This window comes from Salvia hispanica, chromosome 1, assembly GCF_029641045.1.
Source record: "Salvia hispanica isolate PSC_SH4W2 chromosome 1, Shi_PSC_v1, whole genome shotgun sequence".
Lineage (NCBI taxonomy): Eukaryota > Viridiplantae > Streptophyta > Magnoliopsida > Lamiales > Lamiaceae > Salvia > Salvia hispanica.
This window is the reverse complement of record NC_142692.1, coordinates 47,166,780-47,181,811: the sequence shown is the minus strand read 5'-3', so window position 1 is coordinate 47,181,811 and position 15,032 is coordinate 47,166,780. Positions and strand designations below refer to the sequence as shown.

General features: G+C 34.0%; 2 protein-coding genes across 3 annotated transcripts; one reads left to right on the top strand and one right to left on the bottom strand.

Annotated features, from left to right (window-relative positions):
• Positions 1–3,472: 3,472 nt before the first annotated feature.
• Positions 3,473–6,185, bottom strand: LOC125198039 (transmembrane protein, putative (DUF3317)). Of its 2 annotated transcripts, XM_089067612.1 has the most exons (5): positions 6,018–6,185; positions 5,635–5,724; positions 5,418–5,490; positions 3,884–4,026; positions 3,473–3,770 (listed from the first exon to the last, which is right to left on the bottom strand). In XM_089067612.1, the coding sequence occupies exons 2-4, from the start codon at positions 5,717–5,719 to the stop codon at positions 3,957–3,959; spliced, it is 228 nt and encodes a 75-aa protein (XP_088923738.1). In that variant the 5' UTR covers positions 5,720–5,724; positions 6,018–6,185; the 3' UTR covers positions 3,473–3,770; positions 3,884–3,956. The 2 variants fall into 2 exon arrangements, with proteins under 2 accessions (XP_088923738.1, XP_047952458.1); XM_048096501.2 differs by lacking the exon at positions 3,884–4,026 and having other exon boundaries at positions 6,018–6,170.
• Positions 6,186–9,478: 3,293 nt separating this feature from the next.
• Positions 9,479–15,026, top strand: LOC125218489 (COP9 signalosome complex subunit 4). Its single transcript, XM_048120162.2, has 15 exons — positions 9,479–9,626; positions 9,942–10,130; positions 10,242–10,393; positions 10,976–11,079; positions 11,178–11,238; positions 11,430–11,522; positions 11,606–11,706; positions 12,480–12,588; positions 12,988–13,032; positions 13,178–13,246; positions 13,341–13,432; positions 13,540–13,582; positions 14,007–14,066; positions 14,240–14,299; positions 14,802–15,026. Exons 2-15 carry the CDS (start codon positions 10,001–10,003, stop codon positions 14,874–14,876), a joined length of 1,194 nt encoding a protein of 397 aa, XP_047976119.1. The 5' UTR covers positions 9,479–9,626; positions 9,942–10,000; the 3' UTR covers positions 14,877–15,026.
• The last annotated feature ends 6 nt before the right edge of the window (positions 15,027–15,032 follow it).

Sequence of the window (15,032 nt, the reverse complement as noted above, 5' to 3'; positions counted from 1 at the left end):
GTTAAAACCTTAATTATCTTAATTATATCAAGCCATCCAAATCAGACACCCACGTTCGGTCATTTATATAATCAGAAGTAGGACAATACTAATTTAAATTTTGACAAGAGTATCTACTACATACTCCTTGAGTATAACGAACTACTCCTTCCCTCCGTCTCTTATAATTTGTCACCATTCGACCTGACACGAATTCTTAAGAAGTGTAATAGAAAGTGAGTTGAAAAGTAAGTGGCAAGCTACTTTTATATATTAGTAAATAATAAAATATAGGGAAAGAGTCCAAAAATGGTAAAAATGAAATGTGACAAATTTTTAGAAATTGACGAAAATAGAAATAAATGACAAATTTTCAGGGATGAGGGGAGTATCAATCTTGCGATCAAAATCTTAAACTCTAGTTATGTTATTTGACATCAAATTATTTTGTTTTGAAAATTCATATGCATTGTTTGCAAAATAATATTAGTACTGCTAGTACTTATTCTCATCTAAAATACTGTTTGTAATTGAATTGGCCATGGTATGATTAAATCTAAAATCAACTTCAGTATATGCAAATGATAAATTAAATTGTTCATGCCAGCTATATGTTTTGTGACATAAGAACAACTTCATTAGAAAAAGGAAGTACTGTGTTTCGTGACAAAATTGAGGCATATCGACTTAATTATATAAATAGTTGAGAAGATAAATGCATTTATACTGCCTCATATTTCTCTTTCAATTAAATTATTACTTAACAACCATATTAATATTTAAGATAAGGATTAAAGAAAAAGAAGAAAGGGAATAATGGAAAAGAAGTGGATATTGCGGCAAGACATATAAGTGTCATGTTGATAAGGTGGCAAGACAACTATATATAATAGAGTACTACATTACTACATCGAACCGTGTATCATACCAACTACTTGCTTTGTTTTGTAATGAATTTTAGTATACGGTATTAGTATATTGACTATTAGATCTTGAGAGTAAACAATTGCAAACAAAAACAAAAGGAACAACAGAGAATAGAAATCCCCCAAAAGGAAGATCCCATTTCTAAAGAAAACAAAAGGAACAAACAAAGGGAAAAAGAAATCAAAATAAAACAATTAAATCTGAGTTAGGAAACATAAGAGAAGATTCAAGATTGAGTACGAATAATTACACGTGGAGAAGCTGCAAGCCATCGTCGTCAATTCTTTAGAGAATCAAAGCAGTAATTTTCACAGATCATAGAATATATTCAAATGTAGGATTTAAATTCCTTTATGCATGAATTATTTGTATTCTTGGCATGCAATCTATATAACTCGTGCGAACTGAATTTCAATTCAGTTAAGATTATAGTACTATGTAGAAGACGCATAGTATATTCTTTGTAATGAAAAACAAGAAATGAAGCAAATAATTGTTGGCACATAGATTTGTTGTTAAGGGTACAGTTTTGGTAATCTTAATGTCGGTGAAAAGGAGATGAATTCTTTACAAGAAAAGACGTGTAGTGGCAATGCATACAGCTGTATGTAGTGCAAAGCATCGAACTAAATTTCAATAAAGAGATAATAATAGTTAGTAAAGAACTAGGAGAGGGCAATCATTATCCTTTTGATTAACTTTTTTCAGTTGCATGCTTTTCCAAATCATTTTACTTTCTTCTTTAAGCTTTTCTAAATACTCCATGAAACAAGCCCTCAAGCTCCCATACCATACCTCCACACAATGCGCCTCATTACATAACTCTAAATAAAGTACTAACAAAATGTGAATTAAGAATATGTTATACATATATTTATGACAATATTTCAAAATACATAGTATATCTTTTACTAGCAATAGTAAATATTTTTTTTGCATATGATAGATTTCATGTTAAACACTATTTGTGCTTATGTTAATAGGAAAAGTAAATCTCAATATTTTTATGAGTTGAAAAGCATGTACTATATATTGCTTGTAGTGATAAGGTTGGAGTGAAATAGTATAACATCGATTGATTGCGCTGCGCATCATCATTGATAGCAATATTTTCTAACGACTAAGAGTATCTTTTAAAATTAATTTGATGATTAAAAAAGGGATGGGGTAGAAGACTAGTAGTAGCGCCTAGTAGAGGGGGAATATTTGTTACTAGATTGAGGGGTTGGATGTGGAAAAATCAATATCCAACTCAATTTGGTGAATGGCACCACTGATGTTGGATACAAAAAGTAGATGTGGTCACCCCATACAAGATTGTTTTCTTCATGTTAAGTAATATAATAGAGAATAATATTATAAAGTTTTTATTGATTCATATAAATGGCACATTCATATTGCTTATAGAAAGCAACAATCAAAGCATTCCATGAGACAATTTACATGGATCAGGACTGGTTTCGTGCATGTAATATCTTAATGAAAGCCCATGGACATTTTATTTACCTTCTATTTAGTTTCAGTCAATAACCAAATCGGAGAAATTTATATATCTTCCTCTCAATTTCTATCAATAGCCAAATCGGTTATTCGACTAACTTAACTATGTAGACTTCAATTAACAACTAATTTTTCAATTTCAGTTAGCCACAATGGCCCAATTTTCCGATTTCGGTTAGCCACAATGCCTCGATTCTCGACTCTTGATTCAAATTCCATCATTATGCTCTTCTTTGAGACCACATGCATCCTCTTTCTTGCCACGGCTGTCAGCATAGAGTTAGCCGACACTAGTTACCCAAACCGTGTCATTGTTTTTTCACCGGGAAAGGACGTCTACGACCTATGAGCGTTCCACCTCAACACGACATTGCTCTCGCTGTATCCTCGAACTCACCACAAACACTCACACCCCAACCCCAAACATCAGAAATGTAGATGGGCAACTAAACTAAAGAGTTACATTGAGTGTAGCAGAACTATACTACTAGGTTCATATTCCAACATTTCTTGAGATAAATTCAAGCATAATGGCTCAAACAATGATACTAATAGAAACTTGAAATTCCATAACTCACTTTAGTTTTCAATAAATGCCACAAAAACTAAAAGAATTTATCTTAAGATGGAACATCAGATGTCAACTAAGTCCTACGTTGTGAAGAATCCAACCTAAGATGATTGCAATTAAAGACAGTCCTATTTCTTTCTTTTTCTTTGGGAACTTCATGGTGGGAAAAATAAGATCATGATGAGGCTAAATATGAAAACCAAATGGCAGAAACTAAAGTCAAAATTATTAGTTTAAAGCTGTATTAAAGGAACTAATGGGATCACCATTCACCGCAACTGAAAACAAGATTTTAATGCAAAATCACTACAAAAATAATGTCAATGGAATATTTCAAATCCATCATAAAACGAAACTATTCAGGCACAAGTATAATGCATTTGTAATAATTTAACAACTTCTTTGCTGCAATGGCAACAACCTAAGAATTGTTTACGATAATGAAGCATGAAATAATCGTTGATATAATCTGAACTAATTAAAAATCAGATTCAGTGACTGAAAAAACTTTTAGCTTTAAAGTCCATTCAAAGACAAAGACTGAAACTTAAATGGCCATGCAGAATCAGTGAATCTGACCTTTTACATCATTACAAATGCATAATTTCTTTAGTGGGGTCAAGAGGACATAAGACGGATTGATCTTTTGAAGTCTAGAAATGAGAAAGTACATACATTTGAATTGCTTGAGCACATTTTCAGTTGTCTGCTGCTAAAACACGACTCAGACGTTAATCCACATGGTAATGCACACTAGTATCCGATGACAGAAGCTATACGTCAATGCAGGTGCCTAAACAAAAAAAGGAAAGAGAGGACATAAAATGGAAGGATGAAAAAGATGAGAAAAAAAATAACAAAACTATCAAAATAAATCATGCAGTTAGAATGGAAAATATGACATACATTACTGAGTTTCCCATATAATAAAGCATGTTGGTCATTCAAGGGGAATTTGCAGTGCCTAAATGTAAACTAGTCAAATTACAACATATCCAGTTGAAGCCATTATCTGAAGGCCTTGGAGCCAGGCAGTCACTCTATATGTTCTAAAGATTTAAAGAATCAACAAGAAACCAACTGTTAGAATAAGAAATGCAGTTAGCATGAAAACATTGAGCTTCCCATTGAAAAACATGTGGGTAATGCAAGGGGAATTTGTAGAGCCTAAATAGAAACCAATCAGTTATATCACAAGGTTTTAAATGGCTCAGGGTGTATTCCAATGGCCCTGCAAATCATAAGCCTCAAGGCAGTCCGAGGTGTACCCCTGAGCTATAAAAATAAAATAAAAACACGTGAAATCATACCAAGTAAAATAAAATATAAAAACAGAAAATATAATACTAATCAAAACAAAACTTTTACAATTTATAAGGTGTGCCACCAGAGAGGGAGAGGTCAGGGTGGACAAGAGAGAGGAGCGGGAGTGAGGGAGCAGACTGTGACTGTGTAGGTTTTTCTCCTTATTTTAGACTTGATTTTTCTTTTCTTTTCTTCATTAAGGCTTTATAAAAAACAGCCCGCTTCAAATAGGGCTTAAATCTTCAAGCCTATATTCTAAAGAGTAAACCAACAAACAAGAATATATTGGAACAAACCTACAGCATAGAAAATATCACTTTTTGGCTACACACCCGATGATTTAGAAGGATACATGTATACTTGTAATAAAATAAATTAAGCCTTCATCCCGCTATAATAGTCATATCTTCAGTCAAACACTACTTACACTTGAAACAGTGACATTAAAGAGCCATGAAACTTGCAAATGCATTTAACTAAACATCATTGGAACCATGATATGTCTGTAAAGATGCAATGTCACTGACTAAAAGGCAAGACTTCCACCAAATTTAGAAACCAACAATATCGAACCATTTCATAGAACATCTCTCGATTTGGTTCTAGTCACTACTTTAAGGAAATGAGAATTCAAACATCTAGTCAAAATCTTAATGTATCCAGAACCAAATTCATATAGTTGGATCGTTTTTATGTGTTTCTCCTTGATATTAACATGCTCAATACAAATGAACAAAGAAAAGACTGTCTACCTACTTTCTTAAGTACTACTAGTACTATATATTAGTAGCGCAATCAAATTATATTAGTTTCTACATCAATACTTGTAACCACTGCAAAGAGTAAAATCGATAAATCATTCTTCCTTTCCTAATAATTGTGTAGTTTTAGCTTCTCAACCACATAATGACTCGTGATCGATGATTAAGCAAACATGCTGACAAATCATGGAAGAACTAGAAATCTACTACAAAATAAACAAATTTGCTAGCTTCATTCATGGAACGAAATGTTTAATTCAAGAAAACACAAATCATACTACTAACCAAAAGCTACAAAATGTAACAAGCACCTAAAAAAACCGAAAAGATAAAATGATCTAAACCATGGATAAACACAAGATTTAAAAGCTCACCTTTTGCAGAAATCAGTCACGTATCTCGAAGTGTTGTAGAAGATAAACCACATCAGCACAACAACAAGTGTATCTTTCCAATATTTAAGGCCCACGAAGATCAAATGAACAAGATATATACCCATCAAATAGAAACCCAAATCTACATCTATCTATTCAGAACAAATCAAATAAAAAATGACAGAAAAGGATTTGAATTAGAAAGAGTAAAGGATACTGAAAAGATAGCGCTCCCACCAATCGAGCATGTAGAGACCGAAGGTGACGTTGTAAAGATAAATCTTGCGTTGAACCCAATTCATCTCTTCTGAAAATATATTCGGAGAGAAAGAATCTCAGATTTAATTGAATCTGTAGAGTAACACTATTTGATTGCTCTCTATATATTGTTTGATTAATAATTTGTTAGATCGAACCGCACATGTCAAAGTAAAACTGAATCCAGAATTTAGATTCTATTCAGCAAGAGAAAGGTGCGAAAATTGAAATACAGAGCTACTAATATTCAACAATGTCAAACCAAAAAGGCCAATTTTGATGAAATTGAAACGAAAATTGGTGATTTTAAATTGAAAAGGTAAGTTATAAGAAGAGAAAAACCAGAGAAAGACGTGAAGCTGGCACGGTGTTCACAGCGGCGGCGTGTTGAGCAAGTGGCGGCACAGCGATGGAGAAGATGAAGGCGGAAAAATCAAACTAATATCGATTCGGTGGAAACCGGGCCGTTGACGAATTTTCAACAAAGAAAATCAATATTTTATCTTTCAAATTTTAACTTTTTAATAAATCCAATCCATTCAGTCCTAAATAAAATCAAGCCCAGTGGAAGTAAATATCTGTATATGCATGAACAAAAAAATGGAGGGCACTTTATAAAAAAATAAAATTTGGAAATAGATTACGGACTACTACTATTGAATTGGGAAATTGGTTTCTAAAACCATGAACTTTGCCCAAAATTTGGTATTTCTCATGAACTTTGAAATTGGTATATAATATCACGAACTTTGTATTTTGTTTGGTATTTCCCACGGCATGTTTATTACTATATTTGACTAACTTACGAGGCTTTTATCATACTTGACACAATTAAATCAACGTGGTTTTTAACGTGACTTTTTATGCTACATGTTATGAACTTAAAAAGTGGTTTCAAATATTATAAAACATATCACGGTTGCCTATGTTAAATAAGATTTTGATGAAAATATCTTATTTGAGTGAGTATGGGAAATACCAAACAAAATGCAAAGTTCGTGATATTATATACCAATTTCAAAGTTTATGGGAAATACCAAATTTTGGGCAAAGTTCATGGTTTTAGAAACCAATTTCCCCTTTGAATTTGTATGGCTTGAAGACGTCTCAAAGTGTTTTGCATTTTGTGGTTGGCTTGAAATCTTTAATGTTCAAGTTTATTACTGTATTGTTGTGGCTCCAATTGTGGTTTGTTGTAGATGATTCTTGTGAATGCAATTTACAAGTCAGTCTCAAGGCAATTGTGTCGAAATTTTAGCTCAGGTATAATCTCGACTTGTTTTGTTTTTGGAACAGGTCAATGATTTTATGTTTTTCTTGTCATTAAGCGTGGACAGTTTTATGACAAAGGGAAATTAAATAACTGTATATCCGGATTTTGTGTATTTTAACTGAGACGTCTTAATAGGTTAGTTTGTAGAGCCAGCAGTTTAGTTAATTAGTTTTAGACATAAATAGCTTAGGCTTGTGCCCAGCTTTAAGGACTGAAGATTGTCTTTTAGATTGCTTGATATATTTTGTATATTCATGTCACAGTATTCAATTTCTAGTTCTTTTTGGATGATTGGCATAGACTTTATAATTGAAAGATCTCACTTTAGTTTTTGGGCTTCTAGCTTGTCAAACAAAGAGTACTGCAATATATTTTGGTGTTGCTGGTTTGTTACAATATGACCATGTAGATAAAGCATAACTCTGGTTTGTAATTATATGAATATGGCCTTGTGAATCAAATTGTAGTCCTTTATTGCATTATGTTAATGCACTTTTTAAGATGAAAAATGGACTCATTTTGATATATTGTAGGACAAAAGACCAAACTATAAGAGAGAAGAAAGAAAATATGGTTCAAATCTAAACAGTAATCAGCCCTTGAAGATCAATTTCAAATGCTTCTGCAAATCCACCATTGCATTCACCTTCGAAAGAGCTTCGCGTGGATACCTCGCACGCCTCAATCGGAGTCCGGATGAAGAAGATATGACTGTTTTATGAAAACTGCGCAGTGTAGTGAAAAAACGCCCGGCCGAGTGATTTCTGCCCTAAAAAACGCCCGGCCGGGCAAAGTTGACTGGGCCTATTTTTTCAGCCCAAACTATATAAAAAGCTAGGGCACGACTTCCTAGGGGACTTTTGGCGGCTGGAACGATTTTTGAGAGAGAATTGGAGCTTGGAAGCCACACTTGAAGAAGAAGAAGAGCAAGATTGAAGCTTCATCCACCCAAGCTCTTGTCCCCCATGGTATCTTAAGCTTGTTTCCTTGTTATTGTGACCACCATGGGTGGCTAGATCTTGGGATTACTCCTAATTTGTAGTAGGGTTGTTGAACATGAACTTCTTTATTTGAATTTTTATGATTTCCTTTGCCTTTTAGTTCTTATCTTTGGTGATTATTCTTATCCTTGTTGAGTTGAGCATGTAAACTTAATTTGGAAATTGTCTTAATTCTAATGTCTCTTTAACTTAGAATAAGGAGCAAACAAAGATAAGGAACCTTCGAGTTAAAACCGATTAGGTGATAAACCGGAGGTGGATCCTTTGTGTTGAATTGTGTTAGAAACTAATCCCGAGCTTACTATGCGACTGTAGGAGTGAGGGGTTGGTGAGTAGAGCCTAGGAGACTTGATCAGCCTATCCTAGGTGTACAATTCCTCGATCAGTGATCAGCTGCGAGCGAATGAAAAATCAACACGATCCCTAAAAGCATTGGAAAAATAATTAGGAAATAGAAGTCATGTGAAAAAACAACCCGAACCAAATTAGGAGTAGTTCTTCCCCTTTATTGTGTTAATCTCAAGTTCACTTTCTCGATCTTTCTGTTTGAGTCGTTTGTCCAATCCTATAAAATTACAAATTTATCGCTTTTTAGTTATATTTAATAGTTTTAGCAATTAATCTCCTCCTTATGGGTCGACACCTTTTATACTACATCGCGCGTCTGTATACTTGCAGAAGTAGTATTTTTAGGGATTTATAACTTGTTTTGTGTATTAAAATTGCACCCTAAAAATTACTAGTAGATAAATAACATGTGACTGATTGATGGTAGTTCATGATTCGTCTATAATAACTCTGGTTTGTATAATGTGGTTGACTTTGAGAGTCTGTTGTACAGTTTTGAAGAGTTGGGCACATTTCTGGGTATTGCTTCTCATGAACGAATTTTGTTTATTTCCCACAAACGTTAAAATTGGTCTAAAAAATCACAAACTTTACCTTTTGTTTGTTATTTTTCCATGACAGCCCAAATAAGATATCTTTAGCAAAAGTCTTATTATACGTGGACAACCGTAAAATATTTATGATATTTTAGATTACTTTTTAAGTTCGTAATAAGTCGGATAAAATGCTACGTAGAAAATCACGTTGATTTAGTAGTGTTAAGTATGTTAAAAGATGCACAGAAGTTGGTTAAATATGTTGATTGACATGCCATGGAAAATAACAAACAAAAGGTAAAGTTTGTAATTTTTTATACCAATTTTAAAGTTGGTAGAAAATACCAAAATTTATTGGAAGTTAACGTTAGAGGCCAATATTCTTACTTTGGCAAAGGAAAGCTTATTCTAATTTAATACTCCGTGATATTTTGGGCGCTGCTTGATTCTGAGTTTTTTACTGCATTTAGTTCTATTTGTAACCAAATAAAATATGAAACAAAACTTTCCACAAATGCAATAAAAACCCACTAAGTTAATTAATAAATAAGAATATCATTATCGAAAATAAATAAATAAATAAATAAGATTATATAATTTTGACACGTAAAAATATACTGTAATTTAATTTGGGTTATGGGCCGGCCGAGTAAACTTTTTTGGGCGAAATAAAAACTAAAATTACGGTTCTCATACCTGTGCTATATTCATCTGTGCATCATTTTTTGGTTGCTGAAAATCAACCGGCGGAGGTAGCCATTATATAGTCGGCGCCGGTGAATTTTAATTTCAGGTGAGTTTGGCCAACTGAGTTTAGGGTTAACTCGCGGAATTTCCTATTCCGTTTGATGAATAATTTGTGTGGGGGATTAGGTGTTGGCGTAATGCATTTTAATACTGCTGAGATTAAATTTTTTGGGGCATAATTAGTTGATTTTGATGCGGCGACACATTACGAATCTCAGCTAATAGGTTGGGAATTTCTGGTATTTGCGAATTGGGTTAGCAATGTTGTCGATGACTTGTTGCATTCAGATTATTTGCTGTCAATTGCTTTATATCTGACCAACGCTGGAAGATCCTTAACTTGGCTTAACATGTCTTCCAGGTCCTTAGTTTAGAAGTTTAGAACCCTAGAAATACACCAAATAGGAACGAACTGCAGCAATGGAGAGCGCCTTTGCTAGCGCGTCGGCAATCACTGACCAACGCCAGAAGATCGAACAGTACAAGCACATTCTCGCCACCGTCCTCTCCTCAAACGATGTGCTTCAAGCCAAACAGTTTGTCGACCACAGTTGCGATTCCGAGCTCATCCTCTATGTTGTTCTTTTCTTTGTTTTCGACTATTAATTAATGGTTACGTTTTATTTAAATTTGTTTGGGTGGTTATTTGTATGTGTTTCAGTGTTATCCGACGATGTGCCACTTGTTGTTTCGAGACAGCTTCTGCAGGTATTTGCCCAGGAATTGGGAAGGTTGGAACCAGAGTTTCAGAAGGAAATTTCCCATTATACCCTCAATCAGATCCAACCTCGAGTTGTTTCGTTTGAGGAACAGGTTATTTTCGAAGATTTTTTTTTATTTTTCTTGTCTTTAGACCTAGAGTGACTCCTTTGTTTATATTGCAAACTGCTGGGATTGGATTATAAGTTCTTTGTATATTGTGTTGGTCTTGAATTTGTGTGTTCATTGGTTGATATACTTGGTTAGTACAGACTTTATCCTTGAAATATCTACTTTAGAAAATACCTTCTCATTGATCCGCATCTTTTTTGAGTCTCCTCTAGATGATTGATAAAAATTTTCCAAGGTAATAGAGTATGCTATATTGCTATTACGGCTTAGAAATGAAGTATGTACTCTCAAACAAAAAGAAATTCAATATCTTCTAGTGTTGTTGGTTTGTAACCATATGGCCACGTAGATAAAGCAATTACTCACAGTATAACCTGCGACTGGTTGATGGTAGTCTGTAATTCATAGTATTTAATAAATCTGTAATCATAAATTGTTTGGTAGCTGATCATTTCGTCTGAGTTTGATTGCTTTTGATGAATATATTATTTTTCATCCTGAAATCTCACTGCCTAACTCTATTTTGATTTATTAACTGCCCATTAACTTTTGCAACCATTTCAGGTTTTGATAATCAGAGAAAAACTGGCTGAATTGTATGAATCTGAACAACAATGGTCGAAAGCTGCGCAGATGCTTAGTGGCATTGACCTAGATTCTGGGATGAGGTTCGCTAGCAGCTTTTGCTCTTGAATTACTACTAAAGCATAATTAGTATAATGCTAATGAAAATTCTCTTACTTGTGCTCATTTTCTATATTGGCAGAGTGATTGATGATACATTCAGACTTTCAAAATGTGTCCAAATTGCCCGCCTTTACCTCGAGGTAGGTCTCCTATATTCCCTGCCTTCATTCTTTGTACATTCTTCACTATCATAAATTTTTCAACCATATATTGATTGTAACTTGAATGGGATAACTAATGAAGATTTGTCTTTGAGATTCCACTTATTGGAATTTATTGTCTATCAATCATCATGGGCCCAACTTGTTAACTCTTGTTTCTTTTATTATAGGATGATGACGCTGTTAATGCAGAAGCTTTTATAAACAAAGCTTCTTTTTTGGTTAGCAACAGCCAGCAGGAAGTACTGAATTTACAATACAAGGTTAATATTTGGTTAATGGTTATGCTGTGTTGCTAATCTGTTATGTCATAATTTTGGGTCATAATGTTCATTTTATTTCTCAGGTTTGTTATGCTAGAATTCTAGATCTAAAAAGGAAGTTTTTGGAAGCTGCGCTGCGGTATTATGATATTTCCCAAATTGAAAAACGGAAAATTGGAGATGAGTAAGTTCGAGTAATTTCAGTGCACTAGTATTCCACATGGTACATGATATGGTTTAACTTTCATTGAATCATTGTTTTGCTACTAATATACTACCACACAAGCCAACTTTTTACACTTCATTTAGCTCCTGCTCTCACTACCTATAGTGTACTGTATAACCTTCTGCTTTGTTATATTTAACATAATCTTCAACTTTTAATGGCAGCATGATTATTTATTTTTCGCCTATGGTCATCAATGGGAGAATTTGTTGCCTATGTCGCTGCCCTTCATGTGGTTGTAGTTTATCAAATGTATTCAGGGCATGTTTGTCATCTTTGGCCCATCTTGCTTTGCCTCAACATTTCCCTTACAGTCTTAAGTTTCAGTTCATTTGTTCTGAATTTGCTAAATGAATAGAGCATTCAACTTGTGGTTATATATAGTGGACAAGCAGTGAAAATATATTATTTTATGTCCTATGATGATATCGCTTTAACAGTTACCATTGTCAAAGGGAATCACCTAATGTATAGTATTTTAAAGTTGTTGGAGATCACTATGTTTTGGCTAAGCTTAGCTAATGTATTCTTTTCTTTGATTTTCACATCTCATATATATTTGATTTTCTTTTCTTTTAATATGCTTTTAAGTTTAAAGATGTTTTGGGTGTGACGGTGACCTGTGAGTTTGTTTTTGAGTGTGAATCTTTGCATATTTTTATCTTAGATATATTTTCCATTTCCACGTAAGAATCATACGAGACTGATGTGGGCCTATGAATATATTGTAGAGAGATCGATGAAGAAGCACTGGAGCAAGCTCTCGCTGCTGCTGTGACCTGCACAATTTTGGCAGCTGCTGGGCCTCGGCGTTCTCGAGTTCTTGCAACCCTTTACAAGGTATAGAAAATGTTTAGTGGAATGCTTTGCCTGAATTCTGCTGATTGACTACAAAAATTCTATTATAGCAGCTTGGGTCTTTAGATTCTTGTCCAAATGTCCCTTCTGCTAAATTACTTACTCATTGAATTACTGCATTGTTTCATAATTGCATTGCATTGCTTACTTTGTACTGGTTTATTTTTTAAAAAGGGAGTGCATTGACTTCTTTATCATATAGTATGTGTTGCCTGCCATTTGCAAACACACATGATTATTCATATTTAGCATTTGGTTGCTGCTCTAGTCAGTATGACATCATTATACATTCTCCACTGCAAATGGCATACCTATTAGTCAGAGTAGTGTGAAGGATCATGCATTATGTTTAAACTTAATTGTTTGTTTCAATTCAACCAGGATGAACGGTGCTCTAAGCTAAAGATTTACCCAATCTTGCAGAAGGTAATCTATTTATTCTTGATTGTGCCAACTTCCTCTTAGCCAAAATTGCTTAAACTTAAAGTCTTTAAGGCACAGTTAGTGTATAACAAGTAGGTTCACATTCAAATATAAACAATCGATTAAGTCCTAATATCAAAATTCCTAGGTATACCTTGAGAGAATTTTGAGGAAGCCTGAAATTGATGCATTTTCTGAAGAGCTGAAGCCTCATCAGGTTGGTGCATTAAAGAGTTTACATACATACCATTTTCCAGTTCATTTACTATTTATTGTTGACAATCTTTTCATGTGATTCTGAATGTTGACAGAAAGCAACTTTGCCTGACAATTTTACTGTTCTTGATCGAGCCATGATTGAGCATAATCTTCTTAGTGCTAGCAAACTTTACACAAATATTAGGTGGGTGGGCATGTCTTTGGATCCTTTCTGTTGATTGAAATTTGAACATACTGATTTCATAATTTCTTCTGGTTTGTATGATGGTTAACTCTGAGTCTGTTGTACAGTTTTGAAGAGTTGGGCACATTGCTGGGTATCGCTCCTCAAAAGGTTCTCTTCTATCTCCAATAAAAAATGATACCATCACTCTGTTGAATTAGAGATCTAAAGGAATAGACAAATTTGTTTCATAACTCAATTTTCTTGAGTTGGAGACTTTTTATCTCTTGTCTTATTCATACTTGGGCAAAAGAAAGCTTATTCTAAGATGTGATATTTTGGGTGCTGCTAGATCCTCGGATTTTTCTGCATTAAGTTCTAATTTTAATATGCTCATTAGGCTGTGACTTGCTAATTCTACCACTTTGATACCAGCTGGTTTTGACAGGCTGAAGTCATAAATAATTTATACTCCCTACTTTTTTTAAATGCCATATCCTTTTCTAAATCACTTTTAATCCCTATGTTTCTCCAAATCTTGCTAAAGGGTTGGAGAATTTTCAGTATTTACTAAAGCTTCAATCATTTTTGGCAGGCGGAGAAAATAGCTTCTAGAATGATCTGTGAAGATAGGATGAGGGGATCTATTGATCAGGTAAAACTAGACTTCCAATTAATTTTCAATCCTACTGTTTCTTTGGTGTTTTCATCTTCATTCTGTTTTAAAGTTTGATTTTTGGTAGTCAATATTCATCCCCTTTCTCTCTGGTTCTTGGTTCTAAGATATAATTAGCAACATTCTATTCATTCAATAATAAACTTTGCCAGGTCGAAGCTGTTATTCATTTTGAGGATGACGCCGAGGAATTGCAGCAATGGGATCAACAGGTAATGATGCATGCATCTATTCAAGCTTTTCAAACTAGACATACAGTTTTTTTTTACCTCCTACTATGATCTTGTTATGTTAGCATATTGCAAATATATATTTTGAGACACATCATCTTTGAAATCTCAAGCCACACATCGGTTGAGCTTTAGAGGCTCGACCACTGTGAATTAACAGTTGAAGTTTGAGCCATGTGTCTCGAGCTTGAGGCAACGTATCTCAACCCTCAAGCAACAACCATGACTCGAGCTTTGGAGGCTTGATCTACGATGCCTTAATTACTGAGACACATGATCAAGTGTCAGAGGCTCGAGAAATGGTTACGACTTGGCTATGCTTGATTAGCTAGTCAGTATTGCTAAACTGTCATTATTTAATTCCGTATTCTAAAAGATTGTCCATGAATTCTTTATTCTTTGAGTTTAGATTATTATTTTCCCTTAATTCATATTCAGTTAAGTTTTACCTAGGTCATGGGCTAATATTTAAATTGTTTGGCAGATATTTGGCTTGTGTCAGGCTCTCAATGAAATTCTTGATAGCATGGCGAAGAAGGGTTTGCCCATTCCTGTCTAATACTCACATTCTTTTTTGGTAAATTTTACTATGGTGATGAAATCCAACTTTTGTATGAAGCAGACACTTTTTGATGTAGTGCCCTATCAGTAAATTTGAGTTACTATTACTTGTTTCACTGAGCCAGAGATCCCACAATCTTAATTTGTATCTGCT

What these genes read in the sequence shown, in the direction of transcription:
- LOC125198039 (XM_089067612.1), bottom strand. Translation starts at nt 5,719, where the DNA reads ATGAATTGGGTTCAACGCAAGATTTATCTTTACAACGTCACCTTCGGT. An exon ending in GTGGGAGCGCTATCTTTTCA is followed by an intron (nt 5,491 to 5,634) that starts GTATCCTTTACT and finishes AATATTGGAAAG; the next exon opens with ATACACTTGTTGTTGTGCTG. An exon ending in GTGACTGATTTCTGCAAAAG is followed by an intron (nt 4,027 to 5,417) that starts GTGAGCTTTTAA and finishes TTAAATCTTTAG; the next exon opens with AACATATAGAGTGACTGCCT.
- LOC125218489 (XM_048120162.2), top strand. Translation starts at nt 10,001, where the DNA reads ATGGAGAGCGCCTTTGCTAGCGCGTCGGCAATCACTGACCAACGCCAG. An exon ending in CAAACAGTTTGTCGACCACA is followed by an intron (nt 10,131 to 10,241) that starts GTTGCGATTCCG and finishes TATGTGTTTCAG; the next exon opens with TGTTATCCGACGATGTGCCA. An exon ending in AAACTTTACACAAATATTAG is followed by an intron (nt 13,433 to 13,539) that starts GTGGGTGGGCAT and finishes TCTGTTGTACAG; the next exon opens with TTTTGAAGAGTTGGGCACAT.